The 27,112-nt window shown below is 43.1% G+C and overlaps 1 protein-coding gene across 1 annotated transcript in view; it reads left to right on the forward strand.

Annotated features, from left to right (window-relative positions):
- The window catches only part of LUM (lumican), a 60,414-nt gene extending 33,796 nt beyond the window's left edge, over window positions 1-26,618 (forward strand). The window contains exons 2-3 of the mRNA XM_085653015.1: window positions 11,896-12,831; window positions 25,887-26,618. Coding sequence (XP_085509141.1) covers window positions 11,916-12,831; window positions 25,887-26,041 — 1,071 coding nt within the window. The 5' untranslated portion in view covers window positions 11,896-11,915 and the 3' untranslated portion in view covers window positions 26,042-26,618. The remainder of the gene's footprint in view (window positions 1-11,895; window positions 12,832-25,886) is intronic.
- The last annotated feature ends 494 nt before the right edge of the window (window positions 26,619-27,112 follow it).

Raw genomic sequence — 27,112 nt, forward strand, 5'->3', positions numbered from 1 at the left:
AATCGCTAATAGTGAATATCTTCCCATTCATTCCTATGGGCCTCCTAGCCCATAGGAATGAATGGGTAGGTATTCCTTAATAACGAATCTCAATTATCGATTTGTTATTAAGGAATGTTAAGGAATCGCTAATATTTTAGCGATTCCTACCTACATTCCATTTAGCGAGTCCTTAATAGCGATTCGGTATAAATCGCTATTAAGGACTCGCTAAATTGAAATTACCTACATCTGGCCCTTTGTGAGGTCATTAATGATTTGTTTTATAGAGTTATACTCCCACCTTTAGGAATTTGGTTTTCTAACCTCAAAAGGTTGTCTGAACAGGTGCATAAAACATGGTGACTACTCAGCAAACATTCAATGCATTTGTGTGAGCAGACTAACTCATGGCATAGAGATATCTTCCATGCCATAGGCAATCGCTCAACATGGCGACCAGTTGTTCGCCATGGCAGTGGAAGGTAATTTCATGCTTTTCCCTGACAGACAGCATGCTACCCACCAATCTCTGTATCTCACCATCTGTCTTTCAGGAATCATGAAAGTCTCTTTCACAAACCCAATCACGTTGATTTCTTCCACAGGCCCTTTATGTCTACTATAACAAATATTTCAGGGGAAAGTAGTAAATAAAAAAATGCTCAACCTTAACTTAGTATACATTTTTATCTAGAAAAGAAATAGGAATTTCATGCAGTAGACCATGTCAGCCTGCCACGAAGAGACAAAGTGCTTTATGTTATTCTCCACCAATGTGCATAGGTGCAAAGTGGTTCATGTCATGTGTGTAAAGATAAGTATTTGTAAAATAATTTGCCTATTGAGGTTTTGCTGATTGAAATTTGTAAACTCTATTTAATCCATGTTCTCAAATGTAAGGGAAACTTTGCTGTGTAGTTGCATTACTCTTTGTTGATCAAATATGAGATGAATCACCTATGAATACGGAAAGTGAGATTGGTTAGATTGTCATGAAAGGGGTTAGTTTTACACAACTGTTGGATTGTTACAATAGTAGAACTATTGTTGGTTTCTTTTAGCTACCATCCCTGACACAATCGGCATAGTCTTAGTATGTCTCTGCCAAGGAATTCAAAAATATCTTCAATTAGACACCCACAGATGAGAATTTCAGCATTATCTACTGCTGCTAAATTATCAAACATTAAATAGTGGAGATACAGGCTTGCTATCTTAAAATCTCTGGTCTGGTTAATTCTGTGATTAACTGGTATGAAGATGCCCATCCTCTTCATTCAAATATAAATATAGGAAGCATAAAGCTTAAGAAATTGGTGAGATGACTATTCTACAAACTTGGATAACTATTAAAACAACATAATACATTAAGCTGACTATCTTAGTGAGATGATCACTCATTTAATGTGGTTACCTATCAAAATATGCACATTTAGTAAAGTGGACTGAATCAACAAATGTTAATGAATGTTTGAAGTGAAACACTGTATCTACAAAGTTGTGTGAATTCGGGGGGCTTTGCATCTAATGAAGTATTTCCTAATTCTGCTCATACCTAAAGCAGTTTTTTCCATCTCACCCTGCAACCAACATGAATGTGGCACCAGTCTGCAAGAAATCTTATTTTTCGGGGTCACTCAAGGATGCCCGAATGTCAGTGAGGAAACAAAATGAACACAGCACAGCAAATTAGACTTTCCTCACTGCCAGAAATACATCATGAGACTTCTGGAAGTGAAGAAATGAGACATACATGGCACGATTGAAATCACAACAAGTGGTTGTTCTGCAATCAATCTATGAATCAATCAGACGTTTATATAGTTCCGCTACTCATCTGTGAGGGTCTCAAGGTGCTGAAAGGGGAGGGGGTTGTTGATCCGTCTGGGCACATGGGTTCAGTCGAAGAGCCCTTCCTGAATTGGGTTGGCAACTGGGATTGCCTGAGGTGGGGAGGCATTGTGTTCCAAGTCTTGGTGGCAAGGTAGGCAAAGGATCTTCCTCCAGCTATGTTCTTGTGGATCCATGGGACGTAGTCCAGAACCAGTTGGGCGGAGTGAAGGTGTCTGGCGGGTATGTGGAATGAGAGGTGGTGGGTCAGACATGCTATTCCTGTGTCATGGAGGGATTTGTAGGCATGTGTGAGGAGCTTGAAGGAGCTTGAAGGTGATTCTTTTGGTGACTGGGAGCCAGTGTAGTTCTAGAAGGTGCTCGGTGATGTGGCTGCAGCAGGGGATGTTGAGGAGCAGTCTGTCATAGGCATTTTGAATGTTCTGTAGTTTCCTGAGGAGTTACTTGGTAACGCCGGTGTGGAGTGCATTGCTGTAGTCGAGGCTGCTGGTGATGAGTGCATGGGTGACCGTCTTTCTGGATTCTGTGGGGATCCATCTGAATGTCTTTCAAAGCAGGCGCAGCATGTGGAAGCATGATGAGGATATGACATTGATCTGCTGGTTCATTGTGAGCAAGGAACAGGCCGTTTTAACAGGTTTATTCCCAAACATTTTGCATTTTTCATCATATGTTTTTACCTGTATACGCTGGCTATAGGATTCTGGGCACTTTACCGTTGCTGATCAGAGGGGGATTCCCAATAAGGCAGGCCACCAGGAGTCATCCCAAACTGAGGGGATGGGTCCCAAGATGAGTACTTTGGTCTTGTCAGTGTTGAGTTTAAAGCAACTATCTTTCATCCAGGTGGCAACAGACTTCCTCCTTCTGTGGAAGTTGATTCTGGCGGCTGAGGGTTCATTGGTTAGGGAGAGGATCAGCTGGTGTCGTCGGCATAGGAGACGATGTTGAGTCCGTGGATCCTGATGATGGTAGCGAGGGGGGCCATGAGATGTTGAAAAGGGTGGGGTTCAGGGAGGATCCCTGGGCCACTCCACAGCTGATCTCTGTATATTCTGAGAGGAATGGAGGTAGTCCTTGTCCTTGTTCGGCTGGTGAGAAAGGAGTGGATCCAGTCCAGGGCCTTGTCACGGACGCTGGCATCATGGAGTCTTGTGATTAGGGTGCGGTGGGAGACAGTATTGAAGGCATCAAAAAGGTCCAGCAGGAAGAGGGCTGCAGTTTCACCCCAGTTGAGGAGGGATTGGATGTCGTTGGTAGAGGCGAGGAGTACGGTCTTGGTGCTGTGGTTTCTTCGGAAGTCGGATTGGGAGATGTCCAGCACAAGGTTCACTTCAATGAACTCGGAGAGTTGCATGTTGATGGCCTTCTCAATGACCTTGGCTGGGAAGGAGAGCAGTGGGATGGGGATGACGCTCTTGAGGCCTGTCCAGTCTTCAGATGTCTTCTTTAGCAGGAGGTTTATCCCTGCATGTTTCCAGTCATCGGGCAAGGTGGCAGTCTTGATGGAGCAGTTGATGGTGCGGGGAAGCTCGGGCTACGGAGTTGGCTGCTCCATGGAAGATAATACAGTCAAGGGCCTGAAGGGGCTCCAAAGTGGATGCTCTTCATGGTCTGTGGTGAGCGGAGTCCAGTTGAGCACGATATGTTGGGGTGTGGTGTGGTTGGATGCAGTGGTGTCGGGTGTCATGGGAGGGTCTTGGGTGAAGAAACTGTCATAGATCCACTTGATCTTGTAGTGGAAGAAAATGCCAAGTTTGTTGAGAGGTATTGAGAGTGAGGGACGTCAGTGGTCTCGTTGTTGGGGTTGGAAAACTCATTGACAATGGTGAAAACTTCTCTGCTGTTGTGTGGGTTGGCATTGATTTTGTCTTGGTGGGCTGTTTTCTTTGTAATTTTGATGAGGAGTTGGTGTGCAGTGATGATGGTTTTGAAGGTTGTTTGGGTTTCCAGGGTTCTGTTGTTCCTTCACCCATTCTCGAGTCATCTATAGGTGCGTCTGGACTCTTGGAGGGTGGGAGTGAACCAGCTGGCTTTCTTGGAGTGTTGTTTGCCAGGTGCCTACTTGAGAGGTGTCAGAGTGTCGGATCTGTTGGAGATCCATCGGTGGAGGTTGCGTGCTGAGGTGTTAGTGTCTGCTGATGTAGGCGGTGTGGTAGTGCTGAGAAAGGCAGTGAGATGTTCTTCAGTGGCCTTGTTCCAGCTATGACGGTGGGCTGGGGGGGCCTTGAGGTCGGTGGTGTATGGTGGGTGTGTTGAAGTGCACGCAGTGGTGGTCGGTCCAGAGGAGTTCAGTGTTGTGGTTGTAGGTGATGTTTCCGCTGGCAGAGACAATGGGGTCAAGCATGTGTCCCGCTGTGTGGGTCAGTGTGGTGGCTGGCTGCTTGAGTCTGATGTTGGCAAGGTTGTCCAGAAGGGATGCGGTGTTCTGGTCACTGGGGTTGTCTAGGTGATAGTTAAGGTCATCGAGTAGGATGTAATCGGTGGATGCGAGAGCCTGGGTATTTTGCTTTGCAGTGAGAAGGCCTGTTTTGAGTATGCCTGGGTGCAACATCTGTAATTCCAGCATACTCTTGCATATTTGTGGGAATTTGTCATTATGCTTGTTGTGTGGAATTACCAAAATTACACCATTACACCATGTGGTATAATTCCACAGCATTCATGGTAAAATGTTAACGCAGGGGCACAGAAACAACGCAAATGACCACAACTCAAGAGGCTTGATGCACTCATTTATTTAGCGCAAAAATGTATCCTTGCATCTAAATTGGATGTGAGGATGCATTTTGAGCTAAAACTTAGCTCTACGTGGAGATTTAGCATTTTGCATAATTTTATGGATTTTTTGTAGGATTTTGCATAATTGTGTAAAACAGATTACACATCTTTCCCACAGCCCTATTTCGGACCTCATTTTTATTACTTAGCCAGTTTTCAAAGATGGCAAAGGTTTAAAAATTGCATTTGCAAAGTTGATTTAAAAAACTGCAGCAACTGTAGCCACTGTGTAGTCCAAAATAGACCAACTGCTGTATTACTGATATGTGCACAAGGCTTCTCATGGTAAATTAATGAGGGTAGTGGCATCTAATTATGTTGTGTCCACATTTTCTAAGATCCTTAAACATTGCAGTCCCATATTTACTCCCTGGATGTCTTTTAGACTTTGATATTGCAGCGTACATTAGCATATAAGTCTCCTGTTATTATTATTAGATCATATTTATATCCTAAATGAAGAGCCTCAATGAAGGTTAAGAAAACCCTCGGCATCTGCTTTCCTCTTTGTGGTATTTGGCAAAGATAAACCACCTCAATCAGTAAATGTAAAAATGATGATCTGCTGTGTATATGTAAAAGCTAACTTCTTTTCAACGTGTTACGTTACTTTCTTACTCTATGTCTGTAGTTAAAAATATGATTAAGACACCTCTTGGGTGCTCCGCTGAGACCTAATCTCAATTCATTATTTATAATACCAAAAGCATTGTTAGAAATGGGATTTCTGGTTGGCTAGGGCAAGGGCCTAAGCCAGGCAGAAACCACCACTCTAGTCAGGGCAAGGGAGTTACACGCGGAAGATAACCCCTGCGCACCCCCTTGGTAGCTTGGCACGAGCAGTCAGGCTTATCCCAGAGGCAATGTGTAAAGCGTTTGTGCAACACACACACAGCAGCAACACACTAGGCACACCACAAAAGAAACTCCACACAAGGGTATATAAAAAATAGCTTTGTATTATCCAAAACATATTAGATCATAACCACACATATACACTGTGCCAACTGGCACTAGGCAATATTCACAGGGAAGTATATACATGACAGTGCCAATCGGACCACTGTCAGAACCATCACAAAGCGCAGGTAGTAAAAATAAACACAACAAGAAATTACTGGTACAATACTGTACTTAGCATCAACACCAGCAACATAAATGCATTATGTCTGCATCACATTAGGCATAAAACACAGTATGCACAAACCTCATAAACATAAACACATTATGCCACCTCTGTAGGCATCACATTAGAGCATTGCACCCTGCCAATACTGACCCCTGACCAACTGGCCTTCCACTGGGGCTCAAATGGCCTTTGTCCCAAATGTCGGAGCTCTATTGTAGGGCCTTTCACTGGCCCTCTGGCTGCCAATGCAGTGTAAACACTGTGCGCAATGCGCTGGGGGCGTGGGGTGCAACTCACCCCCTTCTCATCCTGAAGCCTGAGGAAATATCCACCGTTGCAGCTGCCGGCACGCTCGCGGTGCAGCTGAGGAATCATCTTGGCACTGACGTGCCTCCTGAGACCCCACTGGGACTCTAAAAACAATTCGTCCCACGTTGCAGCTGCCCGCGCTCTCGCGGTCAACTGTGAAGCAGCAACAGGCACTGGCACTACCGGGCCTCTGGAGCCCAACTCGGGGACTCCTTGAACAATGCCCCTTCATTGCAGTTGCACGTAGTCAGGGCGGTGCAGCTGTAGCAAGGCCAAATGAGCACTGCCACCAACTGTGCCTCTTAGGTCCCACTCCGGGATTGGCTGCCCGCACTCTGGCGGCTCAGCTACGCTCTTTTCACAGACCGGCACACCTGGTGCCTAATGAGCACCAACACAGCTTCTTGCTCAGCCCCCACTCACCGGGGGCACTGAGGGACTCCTTGGCGGTCTCGCGGGAGGCAGAACAGGCACCGACAATGTGCCTCGACCTGGCCCCTCTCCTGGGGCCTCTCGGGTCCAGCCTCTCTCTCTTGAGGCGGAAATGGAGCCTGCCAGGCTCCTGACTCTTCGGAGACACGCGGGGCTTCTCCTCCGGCCGCGCTGCAATTGGCGGCCTCGGCCGCCTCCTTCTGTTTGCCTCGCCAAGAGCCAGGCAGCAGGGGCCTGGCTTTCAGGTCGCTGCTTGCCTCGGTGGCAGCCCGCTTCTCTGGGAGATACCACAATGTGGGGTAGGATCCTGCTAGAAAGGCATCAATGTGGGGTGGGCTCCCGCTAAGTTGGTATAAAAACTACTGGGTAGGCTACCGCTGTACTACGCTGTCACTCTCATACGGGGTGGGCTCTCGCTCCTCTCCATCAGCGCGGAGGAATCCCTACGACGTGATTCCCTCCCAAATCCTTCGCAGCCCAGCGCTGCAGGATGCCATCACTCTCCCTGTCCGGGGAGAGAGAGATAGTATTCTTCAGTACACTTTAGTCCACAGTTCAGCGGGGGCAGAGCTGGACACAGGCAGCCCAGCATGTAGGGACCCCCAGGAAGCAGCAGCTGGTCCTATGGCAGTTCCTCTTGTCGCCCAGCAGTCCTTCGCCCAAGAACAGGTACCAGTAAGCCCTTTTCATGCGGTCACAGCCCCAGTATATATACACATTTTTTCTTTGTTCTGCCCTGGCACAGGGTTGGGGGAACCAGTTCCAACTGGTTCTGGTGGGTAGTGGAGCACTTTGTTTACCGGAATTCTCTTCCACCTTGTCAGGTGGGGGCTCGGTCATCAGACACTCTACAGGGGGGCGGAGCCAGCATTCACCTAGGCAGGCACAGACCTATTCAGTCAGGGGACTACTTCTCCCACTACTCCAAATGTAGATCTCCTATTCAGCCTAGCGCTGACTTACCCTGCCCTTCCTGGAGCCACACACACCTCACCAGCCCCTGTCACTCCAGAGTCAGACATGCAATACACATCAGGCAGGCAGACACATAGCACCAAGAAATGCCAACTTCTGAAAGTGGAATTTCTAAAATAGTGATAATAAATCTGCACACACCATTGCGGAGCATTTTTTATTACTATTCCAAACATACCAAACTTGACCACGCTGCTCCGCTCATATCAGGAATTACCACTAAAACACTTATCAGGGAATCTCTAATGCATTCCTATGGGAGGGCAGCCTCACAGCAGTGAGAAACCAAAATGACTCTTTGTCACTACCAGGACATGTCACACACTTAAGGTACATGTCCTGCTTTTTACCTACAATGCACCCTGCTCATAGGGCTAGCTAGGGCCTATCTTACGGGAGACGGACATGCAGTAAAAGGGGGGGATCACAGATGTGGCACTCACTTTAGGTGTCAAGTCACAGCAGCAGTAACAATGTGCGCACAGGCCCTGCAATGCAGAGGCCTGAGACAGGTTTGAAAGGCTACTTTGGTGGGTGGTGCAATTAGCGCTGCAAGCCCACCAGTAGCATTTAATTTAGTGGCCCCGGGTATATGAGATACCACATTGCTGGGGACTGACAGGTAAATTAAATATGCCAAACAGGTGTAGACCAATCTTACCATGTTTACCACAGAGAGCACACACACTTTACTCTGGACAGCAGTGCAAAAGTGCCCAGAGTCCTAAAACACCATGTCAGAAAAAAGGCTAGGAGGAAGGCAAAAAGTTCAGGGATGACGCTGCAAAAAGGGCCAAGTCCAACAAGCACGAAAAAAGAATAATGATTTTTCTTTCTAAATAGAGCACCTATTAATCCTCTCAAATCTCTTCTGGGAGAATGGTGCTTCTTGATTCCAGTGAGTACCAGAGAAGCGTCTATGCTTTTTACACTATCAAAGATTTTCTACCTTCTAGTGTAATTTTACCAATAAACAGGCTAAATTGACTATAAAGAATCCTGGAAATGATACAGTCTCAATAAAGTTTATCTCAACAGTTATGCTTTTACCTTTGTCCCCCACCCTAAGTGAAGTTCTGTAAGGTGGCCAGGAGTAGTAAACATTGCAAAATAAAAATCCGAACAATAAGATGCAATAAATATGGCATTTTATATTTTGTATTGTTTCCTCTCTGAATAATAGATATTTACACATCACCTACCCTTTGTTTAGAGCAAGGACTTTAATACCATCATGCCTCTATACTATTCAAATACTATCTCATCAGTTCACCTGTATCATCCCACCATTACTACCTCTTTATATTCATAACACCAAATTTCTGCCATTAACAAGGCAAAAAATCTCTCATGCTCCCAACTTCCTTAAATTAATCCGGCCCGCCACCAGAGGCACTACTAACATCACCCTTCACTCTCTTCAAGCTTCACAATTCTGACAAAATGGAGCCCTCCACTTTTTTTTCACACCTCTACCACTCCACTACATCTCTGATATTCAGTTTCCAATACACCACCAGCTACCCCATCTTGTCCTCAATCCTCCAGCTTCATCCTCATCCTCACCTTCCTTCCTGTTATTACTACTGCCGTTTCCTTCTCTGGTGGGTCTGTGTTCTGTCTCTATCCTGTATCACACATACCTTCTCCAAATAACCCATCTCCAGCTGAGCACAAACCTGTATCTATAGATTTCAGTATCTTTACAGCACCACCACTCTCACAGCAAACATGCCCTACTAGTGACAGTCTACCAGTCCACCACTACCTTTCTCCTCAGTACATCTTCTCACATTTCTTCCCTGTGGTACCCTTTACAAAACACCACTTTAAAAATAGATAATCTTCTGCTTTGTCTCACTATGGCTCCTTCAATGTCTTATATTAATGCTGCATCCTTACAGCCCCTTTCCCTGGTACCACACTTAACCCCACTTCCCACAACAAACCATCATCTGTCTTCCTCCAAAAACATAGAATCAACCATTTTGCACTATACCTTCCTTTCCTATTCTTATGGCTGTGTTCACAAACACTAACCTCTCTTCCCCAACCCACTTCCTTTTTTGTGTGACTTTTAATTTCTCTTCATTTTTTACCTTGCACCCATTCTAAAGCCAACTACTGCAGTCACCATCTACCCCTCTCCCCTGTCTACATCAAACATACTCACTCTGCATACTCTTCCCCTGACATAACCTAGTCCAGACCAATACCAGGCCATAAATCCCCATCCCACTTTGATACTATGCCTTCCCTATTGCACAAACTCCCATGCATATGCTCTCCAAGAACCAACCACTCACACCTCCCCGTCACCATATCTCTGCTATAGATATCCAACTCCATCTGTTCTGAAACTAACAGCCGTTTTTTCTGATAACACCACATTTTATCTTTTCTGTCTTCCTAAAACATTGGGGCTGATTCCGATAGCGGTCAGACTTACGTCTGACCGCCATCGAATCAGGGATGGGACCGCCCGACAAGCTGTTGGCGGTCCTGCACCCCGAATTACAATGTGACCACCTTCAAGGCGGTCAAAAGTGTATTTTTGTATTGCGGCATGTGCTGCTGGCTGCGGCACATGCCGCAGGCCAAAAAACGCACATTGTGCATGTGCCTGCACTATGTGGTAGGCACCATACAGTGCCTGACACATGGTGCAGGGATATGTAAAGGGGCACTATAGGTGCCCCCCAAAAACCCAACACTGAGGGCTAGAGGGAAAGGAGGGCCTGCTACGGGCCCCCAGTGTCACTTTCCGTCAACTTACTCATGGCGGGTAACCCGACATTACACGGCTGGCGGGGAGGGACATGATAATTCCTACGGCAGTGGCTGGCAGGCGCCGCCACTATTGTAGGGATCGGAGTGCCCTCCGATAGTCTGACAGGATCCTTGAGCTCGTTGGATCCATGGCGGCCAGTTTCTCCGATGCCACCCCTCTGCCCGTCATCCTAAGGTGGCGGGTGGAAAACATTCTCACAATGGCGGCGATTCCACTACCGACAGGCTATCGGTGGCGGTCTCACCGTCATTGTAATCAGGCTCCATGTCATGAAACGACCTCTGCTCATCTCTTACATTACACTTACGACAATCCCAGTGCAAATGAAACTTCATCAAACCAGAACATACAGATACTTTATACCAGCCAACTATAATGAAATATTCCCACCTCCTGTTTCCTTCTTTCACATCCCATTCCTTAACTCTCTCTAGCATGGTAAGCCCTTACAGCATTTCCCCCATGTCTTTTTCTTCACACTACCCACACCTGTCTGAGCCAAACTTCCTTTCAAAGTACTAATCTCCTGCATTTTCAAGTTTGTCCTCCACTCTGTAGTCCCATTCTGTGCATGTCACAATTGCCATGATCCCTCTATAGCCCCACTCCCAGCCAGGTGCAATTGCTGCTAGACTCCGTTAACCACCCATGCTACCTCCATTTTTTAAGTGTGACCTAGAAGCCACCTTCCCACTCTCTATCTACCTATCCCGTTTACCATTAGAGTCCCGCATCGACCTGACCCTTTATTCCAATATCTTCATTCACTTACAACCACTGCACCACAACCTGTGAATACACCCCCACTTTTGATGTCTCACTTCTGGTCTTTTGATATGATCTCTACAAATACACATGCATGCTTGAACACACCATACTCCCTCTTCCTTTCTTCCCACTGACCGTATTATATGTCATTGGCAACTATCTAACCAACAGCCAAATCACAGTATAATGAAAGCGACCTCATAGTTGTAAGAAACAAAAAAGTCTACAAAGATTAGAACAAATATGCTATAAAAAGCGCATCTACTCAGAGCACCCTACCATACACACTGGTCAATGATGGTTACACACAATACAGCCACATTACCAATGCAACACAACATAGGCATGGAGAGGCGTTGCAAGAACCACATTTCCTTTTGGGACACCACCCATTAGAATAACCCACAAAATGCACATTTAGGAACCTGAAACTCACAGATTTCACAGCAGAACACCTGTGGCTCATCCATAATGAATATCAATCATATAAGAGAACAGGATTGCCAGATGGTTTTAACACCCACTAATAACATCCAAAGTACCATCCATTGGCACTATGAATAACAATCACACTATGCCACACCACTAAGTGCATGGTGGAAGGTCAGAAGGAAATTGTTCATAATTAGCTACATTCAAATTGTATACAAGGTTTTCTGGAAACTTGTTAAGAGATTGTTTTATTGGTGTTTGGAGACAAAAAGCTTGTTAATACGACTCCATGGTACAGATCCTCAAATAATACGTTATTGTCATTTATGTAAATATCTTGTATTGTTTATGAACATATGTCTTTTCTACCAATGGCAGTGCAATATTTTAAATAACCTGATTTGTAAATGCTTTCAACTTTCATTAATTTGTATGTTTTTTTCAGGGTCATCACTGGCTGTAACAATGCACAGGAGTTGCCTTCCTTTCTTTTTCTTGTTGATTGGTGTTGTCCTATGTCATTATTATGACTACGATGCTGGAGGATACCATGGATACCATCCAGCAGAAGGAGACTACTCCTACTCAAGTTTATTTTTTGGAGGATATTCTTCTGCCGTCTGTGCACCTGAGTGCAATTGCCCAGCAAACTATCCCTCTGCCATGTATTGTGACGATCTCAAGCTAAAGAGTATTCCAAGTATTCCCGCTGGAATAAAATACCTCTACCTCAGGCACAACATGATTGAGGGAATAGAAGATAATGCATTTGATAATGTAACTGACTTGAAGTGGCTGATCTTGGACTACAATAACTTGTCGAATAGTAAAATCAAGAAAGGTGCTTTCTCGAAGCTGAAGCATCTAGAAAAATTGCACATAAACTACAACAATCTAACCGAGCCTATTGGGCCACTCCCCAAAACCATGGATGACCTGCAGTTAACCCATAACAAAATTAGCAAAATAACACCTAACATCTTGGAAGGCCTGGAGAACTTGACTGTTCTCCATTTGCATTATAATTCACTAAAGGAGGATTCGATTTCTGGTGCATTTAAAGGTCTAAACTCCCTATTGTACCTTGACTTGAGCTTCAATGAACTTAAAAAGTTGCCAAGAGGACTTCCGCCTTCAATAAACATGCTCTATTTTGACAACAACAAGATCTCCAATATTCCTGATGAATACTTCCAAGCCTTTAAAGCTCTACAATACCTACGTCTGTCTCACAACAAGCTAACTGATTCGGGTGTGCCTGGCAATGCTTTCAACATCTCTACACTCCTGGAGCTGGATTTGTCTTTCAATGAGCTGAGCAGCATCCCTGCTGTCAACGAAGGCCTAGAAAACCTTTACCTACAGGTCAACAAAATTCAGAGTAAGTGCTCTGTGGATATAGAAATGTTGTTTAGTGTTTAATGGTGGTAAGAAAAACTAGAAGGTTATTATACTCCTGCTTACATTTTGCTTAATTATGATGACCTTTCTTCAAAACATTAAGGATCATGTGATGCTGTCCAGTTATAAAGTGATATTATTATATTGCTGTCCCTCAATCATGATGCTGGAGGTGGAATATACTAGCTTCAAGAATTTTAATGTTTTGTATGAAAATATTTTTGAACTGATTTTACAATAGGAAGTACAGCAATGGTATTTACTTTGCCCTAATCTAACTGAACACCAATATGCACCTGTAAGTCACTCTAAGACTTGGTACTATGGCCTGAATACAACTTGCAGAGTGTAGGCGTTCCAAAATTATAATGTACTGAATCATTCATTCAAACAGTAATTTTACCCCTAGGCCATGCATTTTTATTTTTGTACCCGGAATCTGGAATAACCATGTTCACCCGGAATTATGGTCCAATTGGGTTCTAGGGATTTATTCGCTCCCATTAACTATTGCTCTGAGCAGAGTAAACGGTTCGCTAATAATTATGTATGCAGAAATTAAACCTGCTGCATTCTCACATGATGCCCCATTGTGTTCTACAGGCATACAAAGGAGAATTATGAAGGAGCAATTGACAAGTGATTGATGTTTTTAGAAGAAATAGCTACTACTGTTACAAGGCTTTAAATCCAACATTAACATTTCAATCCCACTAAAAGAGTTTTTGCTTCTGACCCCCTTTAGTTAGTGTGAGTGTGCGGATTGTAATATGCAAATAAATATATACATGTATGATTGTTGCCAAATAAGGCATTCACCACATTACCAGCCTAGCTGATTGTTCAAATAACATATAATTTTAGAGACATTTGGTCGAGCTTTAAGAATTCTATTCAGCACATTTTTAAAGCTCACAAAATAAATTACAAATATTGAGCCATATGTACAAAGGTAAGCGTTTACGATTACCAAATAGCAAATTTCTGCAATTCACTTTTTGGTAATCGCAAAGAGCACTGTACAAATGTATGTTTAACACATTTTACGATTCCCAGTGGGTCGCAAATAAACCTACCTCATGAATATTACTTAGGTAGGTCTAGGTTTGCGACCCATTGGGAATCACAAAAATCACAGGGATGGTGGTCTGCTGGGGTAAGCAGACCACCATGTCTGTGATTGGTTTTCAATAGAGCAATTTATTTGAAATGCAGCTTGTTTTCCTTAAAGGAAAATGGGATTCATTTAAAAAAGTAAGCAATGATGTGTGGACCACTGCCTGCTCCTAAAATGTTCTTTTACAAATATTCACAAATGGGAAGGGGTTCCATTTGTGCATTTGTTTCCTTTCACTTGAAGTAGGAGGTAAAATGCAAATGTTTTGCGACCTAATTTCGGTGGCAAAACATTTACACATACTACTGCAATTTGGTATTAGGAAGGGATGCCCTCATCACCCCCCTTCCTAATACCAAATCGCAAACCCAATTTGCAATTCAGTAACAGGTTACCAAATCGCTAATTGGGTCTACCTTTTTACATTCCCAAACAACTCGATTCTGTGAATCGGGCTGTTTGCCAATGAAAAAAAGCTTTGTACATCGGGCCTATAGGCTTTTAGATTTGCAAATGTTATGCCTTAAGGGAATTTATGTGCTGTGAATTGTTCACTGGTAAAATATTTAGCTCCCATTTCATGATGTATTACAAGAAAACATATTTCCCGTAATATAAATGGAACTAAGGAAAGCACCTTGTGTTAAAAGCTCAGGAGGACAACAGGCACCCACCAGTTAAAAGAAGGCCTCCAAACACTTATGGGCCTTGTAGGCCAAACCCAGGTTTGAAAGCTATTTCTTTTGCCTGTGTGGACACCTAATATGAATTTGTTTACCGGTAAATATTATAATTTCAGGATTTAAAAGTATTCTGTGCGATGGTCTCTTTTGCTTTTTTGTTGGGGGAGTATTTTAAAAGTATTATTGGGGTTCATAAATCCAAATGTGTCTTCCTTACTTGCAAGAAGAAACATTGTATTTCTGTAGCTGATCAGCTGCTTTGTTGCATTCTATGGTTTTCATGAGGAAACTTAATTCTGTGTGGAATAGATAATTTGTCAGAGTAAGTCTTATCAAAACATATAACTATTTGGTCCTGATAATGGCAGAGACAATATTGTTCAAATAAAATTGACAAAATAAAAGCTTTTTCTCGCACTATCATAAACATCTGTCCATGGGTGCATCAGAAGAATATCTGTCAATGTTCTGATATGTCTGAAACGATACATCCCCTCTGATGGGAGAGAATTAAATCTTCATTAGTATCATTGCACTCATACATTCAGTGATACTGTGTAGAATAGACATAAACCTGATACTCTACGGGGGGTATGTAGATGTCACCTCTATTTCTAACACATTTACCACAACCCAGCACTTGTCAGCTTTACAATACAGAACAATCATACTCTTGGCCTGAACTATGATGCATGATAAATAACTGTCAAGCACTGAGCACTGTGAAGGTCTGTAAATATTCTTTCTTGATTGCCTGAGGAAAGGACACTGCTCCTAATAACAACTGTGTCACCTGTATTTACATATATATGTGAAAGGTGAAGTGTCTCCTTTAACGGGGCCTTGTGTAGGAGACAAAAATGTGTCTCAAAAATATCCTTGGCAATCTTATAGAAGCTGCAGAGTGATGCATAAGTAGATAAGCTATTCACTAAGCTAATGCAGACATCAGGAAGAGAAAAGGCCAAAGAGGAAATCCAGAAGAAAATGCAAAGAGAAATCTAATTGAAAAAGTGCAAATGTAAGGGACAAAATTAGAAGCAAGTTGGTGATAAAAGGGACAAAAAATAAAGGAATTACTTTATTGTGATGCATCCTTCACTCTTTAATGGCTCATTTAATATGATTCCACAAAATAAATATTTTATTTAGTAACTTAATATTGATACAGACATTTCAAACAAAGAGTTTGTAAAACATATATCTTAAACTAGCAGCGATTGGTTACAGTCTAAGATTAAAAACAAATGTATCTTAATAGACTCATCCAAGGTTAATACTTTAAACTAGGGGTGGACGAAAAATTCTGCTCCGCCAGTGGAGTTCGCTTGGTTGGAACACGTAGTTCTGTCATAACTCCACCAACAGCCGCATGGCGGAGTGTCTTCTTGCATGCAACTCTCCAACGCTAAATTGGTGAGCCCAAGTGAGAATTTGCATTTCCTAGCATAATTTTCCGACACTAGAATGGCAAGATTTCTCAACACGGGCGCTCACGACCATTCACGCTGGGAAAACTGCCCCTTGAGTAGAAAATTTAATTCAGTGGCAGAAAGAAGAGATGCCCTCTGTCATGCCATGCGGTGCTGTTTGTGCTGATTTTACAGCACAGAAGAAGCTCCAGACACTAAAAATCAGCGTGACGTGCCGAATTTCTACCTGCTCATGGAACTCCGTGGAATTTCGTGGTGTTTTTATGTAACTCCGCAGAATTCCGTGGAGCGAGTTCCTCCCACCCACCCTTTTTAAAAATAAAATTAAAAGCTTTGTTGTCCATCCGAGTGAATATTTCTCACTACCGTGTTGCCTGCTGTCATTTTAGATCCAACCCAGCCTTGCAGACTGCTTTTAACATTAAATTATATGCAAATTCTACTTTAGAATTAAAAGTACTTCCAAAGTAGTAATCTACCTTGTTTGTACATAGAAGTCACCCTTAAGGTCTCCCCTAGGTGCCCCAGGGATAGGGTGCCATGTAACTATAAACAGGGACATTATAAAACATGTTTTATATGCCCCATGAGTGAAAAACTGTCAATTAGTTTTTTCTCCATTGGAGATAATAGGCGCCATAGGCTAACAATGGAATATTTTATTTAAGTGTACATATTGCCAGGAGCGAGCTAGAAATATCACTCAAGGACTTAAGATGAGAGTTATGATAAATACAACAGCTTGCCACTGTTATATTTCTAATAACTACCACAGAAAATAAGTTATTAAACTTTGTTTTCTGGAAGCTAAAATCTAGCCTTCCAGATTTCCTTCTCTGAATGACTAACCTCTGCCAGGTGGAACCAAGCTGTCTTCATGAGGTGTGAAGTGGTCTGCTAGAGAGACAAAGGATTTCCTGTGGATGGAGAACTGCAACAACAGAAGCAGAAGGCAGAATGAGAGGATGGGTTGCCAAACTGGTCTTTAAACAGACAATGACAGGACAGCACAGGCTCACTCCCACTTCCTTCATTCACCCCAGCCACACAGGAGCCTCTGTAATTAAATTAATGAGAGGGCTGGAAGGGTAGTGTTAGGGAATCCTAGCCACACCAGTGGGTTGTCTTAGCCTGATCTAACCGTTAAAGGAGAGAATTTCACTATTTTGAATTTTGGAAGAATGGTGCTTTTGGGGCAAGAATATGCCACACTTTGGAGGAAGTGGTCATCCACCTGGGTGGCACTCTGCATCCCATTGGTCAGGGGTGCCCCCTGCTTGTCACACAGGAATAGTGCATAAATAGGGAAGAGCTGCATGGCAACTTAGCTCTGCTGCCTGATCTGCACCTCAAAGGTCTGCACTCTGAAGGACTGCACATTCTGAGACTGCAGCCCTAAGGACTGTGTCTTGCTTCAAGAAGGATTAAGGAGTGGGCTTCCTGCAAACTACAGGTTAACTGCGCCCACCTGCCCATCTCCTCCAAGAAGTCCCCATCCTGGAGTGAGACCAGTAGACTTTTAAGAATTTGGAAAGGTGCACTGGGGAAATTATAGTACCAACATCCCAAGGACCATCTCAGAAATTCTAGACCCATGGATCGGTGTTGTGGACACTTTGAACCCTCAAGGAGACCTTCTGGAAGAAGATCCAGATGTTTGGTGAGGTTAGGAACTTTTTGAATAAAAAGGTCCAAAAGATGACTGACTCGACGTCGAGAGTCAAGCTGGCGACATTCAACTACGACCTGTCCTGGATTTCAGGTTCATCCTGCTGAAAGCTCTGGAGCTCCAGACTTCCAGGATTTCACGAGGCCTCACAGAAAACCAAGCAGATGAAATTGACTTTAATCAAGCCTGAAGAGGAGTTAATAAAAACACTAACAGCTATCACTAAGATCTGTAAACTCCACCCTCACAAATTTGGCACTCAAATCAACGTGCTGCAAACATTAGCTACTTTCACTATGGCAAATGATGACAAATTGGAGCACCTAAATTAATAAATTGGGTGCAAGACTTTGCGCCAGTGTGATTCCATTCCCACCTTGCTGGAGGTCATATCATTGCTTATACAGGACATGAAGGTAGGAGTCCCAATAAACTCAACATGGAACGGGGAAGGAAATTAGAATCCAGCAGAAGCTCAGACAAGTGAGTTTGTGGAGCCGGTGGAAAGCTCAAAACCACAAGCAGCATTGGGCATGCAGGGGGAAACAACCACAAAAGATTGTCCACCTAATAAATCCCCACTTGCAATTTTGGACTAGCTGAAGCCCCACACGTTAACCAATGAGTAAAAGAGGAAGCTGCTGGCCAGGCAGTATGTCTGCCTCAATTAAAGGAGAATGGGAACTTTGATAATGAATGGCGTACGCTTTCTAGAAAGAAAGAAAAAGTTCATAACAAAGCTAAATAAGAGCAACAAAATGCCTTGGATTAAATTAAACAGGATTAAACAGGAACACAAACATTTTTACATTTTCACAAAAAACATCTCTGGCAATGAAAAGGTTTGCGAATCACTGGTCCCACAAAAATACCAAACGAAAGTTGAAATGGAACTTGATACAATGGAATCTTTTCCAAAGGACTCACAAAAAGCCAAATGGAAGTCAAATTGAAAGTTGACACAGTAGACCCTGGTCCACTAAGTATAAGGCCGCAGGTGGTAGAGCAAAAGAACGATACTAGGGGAGTTTCCACCGGCCAACAGCTGATAGCAACAGTGGATGGGTGAGCCCATGGTTCCAACTCTAACAACTTACACAAGTCACCTCCTCAAATGGAGACTGTTAGACTTGGCTTTTTCAGCGGGTTCACCTCTAGACATTTTGCTTTTTGGCCTCCTGTTTTTGACCCTGTTTTTGTTGGTTTTAGGATTCTGGGCACTTTACTGCTTCTAGTCAGTGCTGAATGCATATGCTCTCCATGTAAATTGTGTTTATGGATTGGTGTTTCCATGTTATTTGATTTACTAATAAGTCCCTAGTACAGTGCACTGTGTGCCCCCAGGGCCAGTACATCAAATGCTGCTAGTGGGCCTCCAGCAGTGATTTGGGCCACCCACACAAGCAACTTTTCAGACCTGCCACTGCAGTGTCTGCGTGCAGTTTTTACTGCCATGTCGACCTGGCAAGTGCCCCCAGTTGCCAGGCCCATACTTACCCTTTTCACACATGTAAGGCACCCCTCAGGTAGGCCCAAGGAACCAGGACCAGACTGGCTACCGGGCATTTTAGTGTGCTGCCGAGCTGGGGGCTGATTTCACTGTGGTGGGGGCTGATTTCATTGATAGGGACCTGCGTGTTCTCCTGAATAAACAAAGCAAAATGAATGGTTTTAAGCACACGCAGGTCTCCGTCAACGAAATCAGCCCCCAGCTTGGCAGCACACCAAAACGCCCGTTAGCCAGTCCGGGCCTGCAAGGAACCCCCCTGGCAGAGTGGGGTGTATGTTCCTGGTGTGTGTGATACATGTCCTGATAGTGAAATACTGCTAATTTCACTATTGCAAGGCTATCTATCCCATAGGCTAACATGGAAGTTGCCTTGTAACATCTTACAAGCCTAACTTTCCATTGGGACAAGATAGAGAAATAGAGTTTAGTATGCTTCAACTCAGGATTTAAAAACACGTCTTTTAATAAAGATGATTTTTATATTATGTGTTTGCTGTGTGCTTTGCTGTGTTGGCCTGCAGTGGCTGCTTCAGCCTTGGGCAGAGAAAGGATTGGACTGAACTTTCTGCAACTTCCTTGTTTGAGTTACTCCAAGGGCTTGAGGTAGAGCTTGTCCCCTGTTCGAGAAGTCTCACGAACAGCAAAGACTTCACCTTCCTCTGGGTACTGCCTCTGGGACTGGATGTCTCAGTTGCCACAGAGGGAAACCGGAACATAATGCCATCATCAAGACCGAGGCGGTTCCGTGACCCGAAGGCACCGCAGAGGGCATCACCGCACTTCGCACCGCAACCCTTGTCTTACTGACGATGACGACCACAGCCACTACCGAGCCACTGCTTGCACCGTGACCTGTGGGCACCACACTCTGCACTGCCTCGCTTCCCTCCGCCGCCCTAGTCTCACCACCGCCGCCGTTGCAAGCTGACATCGCTGCCGTCGTCTGGGGGCACTGCTCATATGTTACACGAAGCAACGCCCTATCCCACACCGCAGCCGCGGCTCACCGATGCCAGCCCCTCAACTGCCAATCTTTGACAGCCACCACTACTTGCACTGGGACCATCAGCACCATGACGAGCACCGCCCCACTTCGCACCGCATCCCTGGTCTCACCAACACCGCTGGATGACTGCCACCGAGCCGATGCCTGCACCGCGATCTGAGGGCACCGCACGCCGCACTGCTCTGCTTCACACCGCAGTCTCGATGACCGCCACCACTGGCCCACACTGCTGTGGTTAGCCGGAACAAAAGGTACTGTCTACAAGTCTTCTGACACTGACGCCTGTCTGCACTGATGTGGTCAATCAAAACTGTTGTATTTGGTTGTTTTCAGCACCACTGTAGCACCAGACAGAGCTACCAACTTCAAGTACCTGGATTTTAAAGGTTATTCTTGCAAAGTGCATATTTTTATACTGTATTTTTATTGTTTATGGTCTTGTTTACACAGATAACATATTGGATATTTTTCTAAAACTGGTGTGGTGTCCTTTTGTAGTGTTGTCACTGTATTACTGTATGTTATGTGCAAATGCCTTACACCCTAACTCTGATATAAGCCTGTCTGTTCATGCCAAACTACAAGGGGGTGAGCAGGGGTTATTTTAAAAGTGTATCCCCCTTATCCTGACTGTGGAGAAGGGTCCCTACTTGGACAGGGTAACAACCTGCCAGCTAGAGACCCCATTTCTAACAGAGACATACACCAAGGAAAGGACATTAAAACAACCAGTGTCATTGCCTTACCCAAGAATGTCACCAATAAAAATTGTAATCTACCATGGACTATGGGAACGATATAATCAACAATGTCTTATCACAATAAATGACCCCAAAGTCCAAAAAGGGGAAAATGAAAACTAAAAGCTCAATATTTGAGATAGGTAGGGACACAGGTGCAGCACCCTTAATTAAAAACTAATCGCAATCAGATGATTACAAAAAAGACTCACTGGGGCTCAACAATGTGGCGACAATAGAGGGTCCCTAAAAAGTATAACATAATACCTAGAATAAATCCTACAAGGGCAATAGGACATTGTGAACAGACATAACATCTTAAGACTAGCCTCTAAACTGCCGGTCCTGGAAAATCTGTGATCAAAGTACAATGAGTAAATGGCTTTCAAGTGCCCGGGTCACAGAGAAATTAACAAACAAATTGAGATTTGCTTTAAAGGGGAGAGGTTTTCTATATGTTTCATAAACCACAAAAAACAACATTCTAGATGGGGAATAAGCCTATCCTACACCCAGCCTAGTAGATATACCTTGATATTGAATCTGCCTAGCCCCAACATAAGGCAGCCGATTAGGGATGATGCCTGACGCTTCAACAACATAACAGTCCTGAGGAATGCTATCTGGGCAAATGACGATACCACAACAAAAATTCATCATCAAAACACGGCAAATGAGACCACAAGGAGGCCAAATCTATCATGGCTAGAAGCAGTGTCACTCTAGAAAAGGGGGAAGTACATATATGATTGAGACCCAATGTTAACTAGGTGGAGGAGACCCCTCCACACCCCACAAACTGGGAATGGTTGGCGGGGATTCTTAAATCAATGCCCCTAATCAATGCAAGATAAATAAAGTGAGGTTTAATCTCTGGGAGATAGAAATCTATTTCTGGAATGTGGGGGGCCCCTCAGAACATGAGGATAAAGAGAGTGTGGGGATTTAACCGAGAATTATATGTTTTTCCTGCAGGAAACAGGGAGCCAGAGCTTTTCCTGAATTATGCAAACTTTGCAGCACATGTACTCCCATCCCAAAGTGGTGGGCGCCCAAGTGGGGGGTTTCAATTCAAATAAAAAGTGACCTGGCAGTAAAGACATCCATAATTTTGGCAGGAAAAGGGGATGCTATCATTGTAAAAAGCCACTCAAAAGACAAAACAACATTGCGAATCATACCTTGATCAGCGGAAATATCTAGCTACACCTGAAAATCACACTGAAAAGTGAGTTAGCAAGCACATTGCTAGATTGCCTAGAAAATCTTAGGTCAGAATATTCCAAAGCACACTTGATGATTGAAGGCGATTTCAATTCAAATCTACTAAAAGAAAAACAATCTGGAGGAATGAAAAGAGAGAGAGGATGAATGCTGGAGCATCCCGCAAGAGACTGCCCAGTACCAGTTGCAGGAAACATTTAGTGTATGTCTCGCTAATGTCCTAGAGGCTTCAGGGATGGGATGTATCAACGATGGAGTAATACCGGATAGTCCGGGGGAGTATACTCACACCTCCCCTTTTAGATTAACAACCCTGGACTATCTATGGTCTGCAACAGAACATTTCCACAACATAGATGTTTTTCAGATAATTCTGAAACTTCAAGTGACCATGCAGCAATTCTATGTAAGATCACCATGCCTTTGGAAAGGTATCAGGCAGCAAAGATGATTGGCCATCAAGAAGACTCTGCCTGTTAAAAAGAATATATTGGAAGATGGAGCAGTCCCAAATAAACAAAATAAAACAAAGCTTAGATCCAAAAGAAAGGGATATTGAAAAAATGAAGGAAAATTAGGTAATAACAGGCGGGGCCACACTGATTGCATCACTCCAAGACAAACTAGCAGAATGCCCCAGAAGAAGATCAGAGATAGAACAAAGTAGGCGGGAGCACTCTGAGAGCCTTAAAGCAAAAAGTTTAAGAAAGAAGCTATTTATAAAAAGCTAGGTATAAAACCCTGTGCTGAGAAACTGACGTGGGCAAAACTTCACACTGCACCCAAGACAAAGGATTCAAGGAAATTCTGGTGGCTAGTTAACAAGCTCACTCAAGCCTGAAATCCCAAAGGTCTTTTAAATCTCCATGAAACAATGGTCTGACCACGAGACCACTATACAGCGCAACAGCTTGTTCAAATGGCAGGCATAACAAGCATGATGAACAGACCTAAGAACATGATAGCTAATTGACCGAGATCAACGGGGCACCAGACAGGGACACAAATCTCAGATATACCTGATATGATGGATGGCCCAATGGGGGTGAGGGAAGTAAGCATAGCACAGACACCCTTTAGTAACAACCTTTAGCTGCCATATAAGAAAGGTATGAAAAGACTGAAAAAAAATGGGAGCAGCTGGGGCACCATGCCCAAATAGCCGCCCGGTGGCCCTCATAAAATCAATTCTGAGTCTTTGGATGTCCATTCTAACCCCCATCTTCTAAGAGTGTTATTCTACAGTACCCGATAGCTGGAGAGGATCAATTTTGGTACCTAAATATAAATGGGGAAGCAGAGCATCACCCTCCAACTATAGAATGATATTGTTATTGAATGTGGAAGAAAAGTGCAATGCCAGGTTACTGTATGAAGAGCAGAAAATCTGGGCAAAACAGATAAACTGATCCCATGGTTCCAGGCTGGTTTTCAAAGACCTAGTAACATTGAGGTCAATCTCCTGACCTTAACCTGCCTAATTGAAGAAGCAATGCTCTCCAAGAACCAACCGCTTAATTCACTGTTCATTGAGTTCATAAATGCCTTTGATGACATTCCAAGAGGCCAGTTATGGATAAAGCTAAGAAAGTGGGAGATGCCACTGCACCTCCTGAAGGCCATAGAATCACCAGATAGTAATACATGGGTGAAAGTTAAATTAGTAGCTAACTGGACAACATCAGGGAAAATCTACACATGCAGGATGGCTCAACTGAAGAGAAGCTTTGTGTACCAAAACACAAATGTACTACTTACGGTGGTGTCAACTAAGTTGATGCACACAATAACATATGGTGCACTGGTCTTTAATAATCAACTATGTGAGTGGCTATATAAACAGAAATGTATCTGCTATTGCGGTCTATTTGCACTCCCAGACTGCACTAGTCAACCGCAAATAAGATTGGAATTTAAATTACCAAAGCAAGATCTGGTATTGCAGGCCAAATTAGTTTCATACTGTCAAAAATTGAAAATGGCCTCAATTGGCTTTGTGAAACAACTTCACGGAGAGAATTTTCAGGAGCCCAGCTCTGCACAGGGCTAACTCCTGGTAGCATCGATCAAGGCCCTGAGTGGGGAAGATCTGATAAAGAACACCTTACCGCAGAAAACGACAGCAAAACTATTAATGAAGTCAGCAAAGATATTTTCATGGGACCAGGACCTTAGGGAATTTAGAGCTAAATTCTATGGCTATTGGGCCGTGAACCTTTCCACTTGAGGCACCCTACCTGAATATCTGAATCTGCCTCTCCCAAACCATGCAAAGTATACACTCATAAGAATGCTCTTTGGCCTAATCTCCCTAAGGAGTTATTGGTATTGTCACAAGGAAGGTGAAGGTGATGCATGACGCAGATCGTGCAGCCAAGCAGAAGAGTCTTTAATACTGGGTAGCTACATGCTTTAGAAAACTTTATGAATAGAACATGTGATCAGAATCTGTGAGGCGCTAAACACCTGAGGCACCTCTCTCTTCGGCCATTATTTCAAACTCTAAATGTGAGGATATGTTGGGCAGCTGTCCTAACCTGCTTAAAAGGAGAATCTTGTCAGCTATCTGGGTGCTATTTAAAATTTATGAAAGCAACAACCGATAATCTAAAATGTCTATGACGGTTTTTACATTAGTGGCCTTTTACACATGGCGCTCTATGACATTTTGGGCCACACTTTACTGGCATGGAGCATTTTGGACCAGTGTGGGTCAAATTGAATCGAATAAGGAACATTTCCAGGATGCGGACTGGCCACGATGGGGATCGTCTGCCTGTGGAGTAAAAGTTGGGAGAGGCTGCAGAGCCTATTTCGCTCCCGGTGGAATGATGTACCAGGAAGCACGTTTTAGAACTAAGCACTTTAGAGTAGTGTGTGGTCCTCTTGCCTCCATAACTAATGTTTTGTGAGAGGCGAAACCATGTGTGCCATTTCAGATTATTGAGAATGTGGAATTTGGAGCTCCAAAAGGGGACTACAAACTTGATACCTTGTTCTTTAAACACTGTTTTAACTATGTTTTACAATTGTTATTTGTGGTGAGATGTAATGATTTTAACTTATCGATCATCAATAAATAATTTTTGGTAAAAATTCTTGGCGATGAAGGTCAATTATTGCAAAACTCGGAGTCGCAATTTGGGCACTCAAAATGATGGACTGTGTGTGCAACTACTTGTGAAAAGTTTACCTGACAAATTATGTAAGGTTACTGATGATCAAGGTGTTGGCATTTTGATATTTTTATACCTATTGCACTGGCTTACAAATAATTCAAAACAAGTCCAGTCACATTTTTTAAATGGTGATTGTTGTATAACAATGTCTTTACATTTTTTAACTGATAGAGTTACTATTCCACTGGGCACGTATCACTAAATATCCAATAAGCCATGTTCTTGTTTGACTGAATTTAAGCATATATTTTGCATGGCATTATGTTCTGGTATATTTTCAGTTTGTCTGTTTCATGAGCAATAGTGTTTGAGCATTTATGTGTGTGTATGTGTGTGTGTGTTTAATTGTATACAATTTTGATCTGCAACTAGTTCTGTAGTCAGTTTGGACTGCAAATCATAGTCCCATACTAAAGTGCTATTTAAAAGTTCTGGTTTACAAATTTTGCTTTCCTTCAATCTTTTCTTTTGCAGAGTTCACGGTGTCCAGTTTTTGCAAAGTTATTGGACCGCTAGATTACTCGAGGATTAAACATCTGCGTCTAGACGGAAACAACATCACTCGTGCTGAGTTGCCTCAGGAAATGTACAGTTGCCTCCGCCAAGCTTCTGATTTAGAACTGGAATGATGGCTCCCTCCAGATAACCAGTGACCTTGAGCAACTTAAGTTTGCCCAGGGATAACATCTTAAAGTTAACATTCCCTATGAAAACGGATACCATCAATTTAACAAACTAAAACGTTTATACATGTTATTTAGCATGAATATGGTGACCTTACAATATTTTGTGTACAACGTTCTGTATACATTTTTAAAGAATCAGCGACTGAGTTGTGGATGTAAATTGTATATCTAGCAAATCAAATTATATATTGTAAAGTATTCACACACTTGCGTGGTATAATATTAGGTATTGCCAAACGTTTGCAAGTGATAAATGTGACTGAATCACTGAATTTCCTACAAAAAGTGATTAATTCAGTCCTTTAAAGAGCAACTCTAACAAGACGCCTTAGTAATCTACACGTGATGCAGCTTTTCAGTTTGTTCGTAAAGTTTCTTCTCATTGTTACAATGAAAGCTTATATGTTGGTTTTTCTAATCTGAAATACTTATTTCTCTCTAGCTCATTTATTTGGATATCTCTTTAATAAGATGCATGCCAAGCTTAACGGGTGTGTAATAAATAAAACATAACATATCAGTTTCGGCCTCATATCTTTTAGAGACATTTGTAATTCTTTTGTATATGCTTGAACTATCAGTTTCAATAAATACAAAAAAACAAGAACACATTTTTCTCAAAACTACTGCAAAGTTATCGAACAAACAATGTTTTCTCTATTTTGTCATGTTAACGTTTCAACCACAATGTATGCCTCTTTACAATCGAAATCCACAATATTTTCTACATATTACTAATACCGAAAGATATAAGACAAACCCACAGTATTTACAATGACTGAATATTTTATTAATTTGTGTACCACAGTTCTTGTAGTGTTCTCAGAGCCCAATTTAAGTTGTTTGTTTAATTGTCTCAAACTTGTTATCAGCTGAAGATAATTCAATAAAATGTGGGCACCCAAACACAAATGTCGTTTTGTGTTTATCGACGCACAAAACTAAAACAGTAGATGATAGAACCAAGTAGTAAGTACTTACACATTACACAAAGCACCAGTTTACCGCTGGTGT

The sequence above is a fragment of the Triturus cristatus genome, chromosome 4_1 (genome assembly GCF_964204655.1).
Source record: "Triturus cristatus chromosome 4_1, aTriCri1.1, whole genome shotgun sequence".
NCBI lineage: Eukaryota > Metazoa > Chordata > Amphibia > Caudata > Salamandridae > Triturus > Triturus cristatus.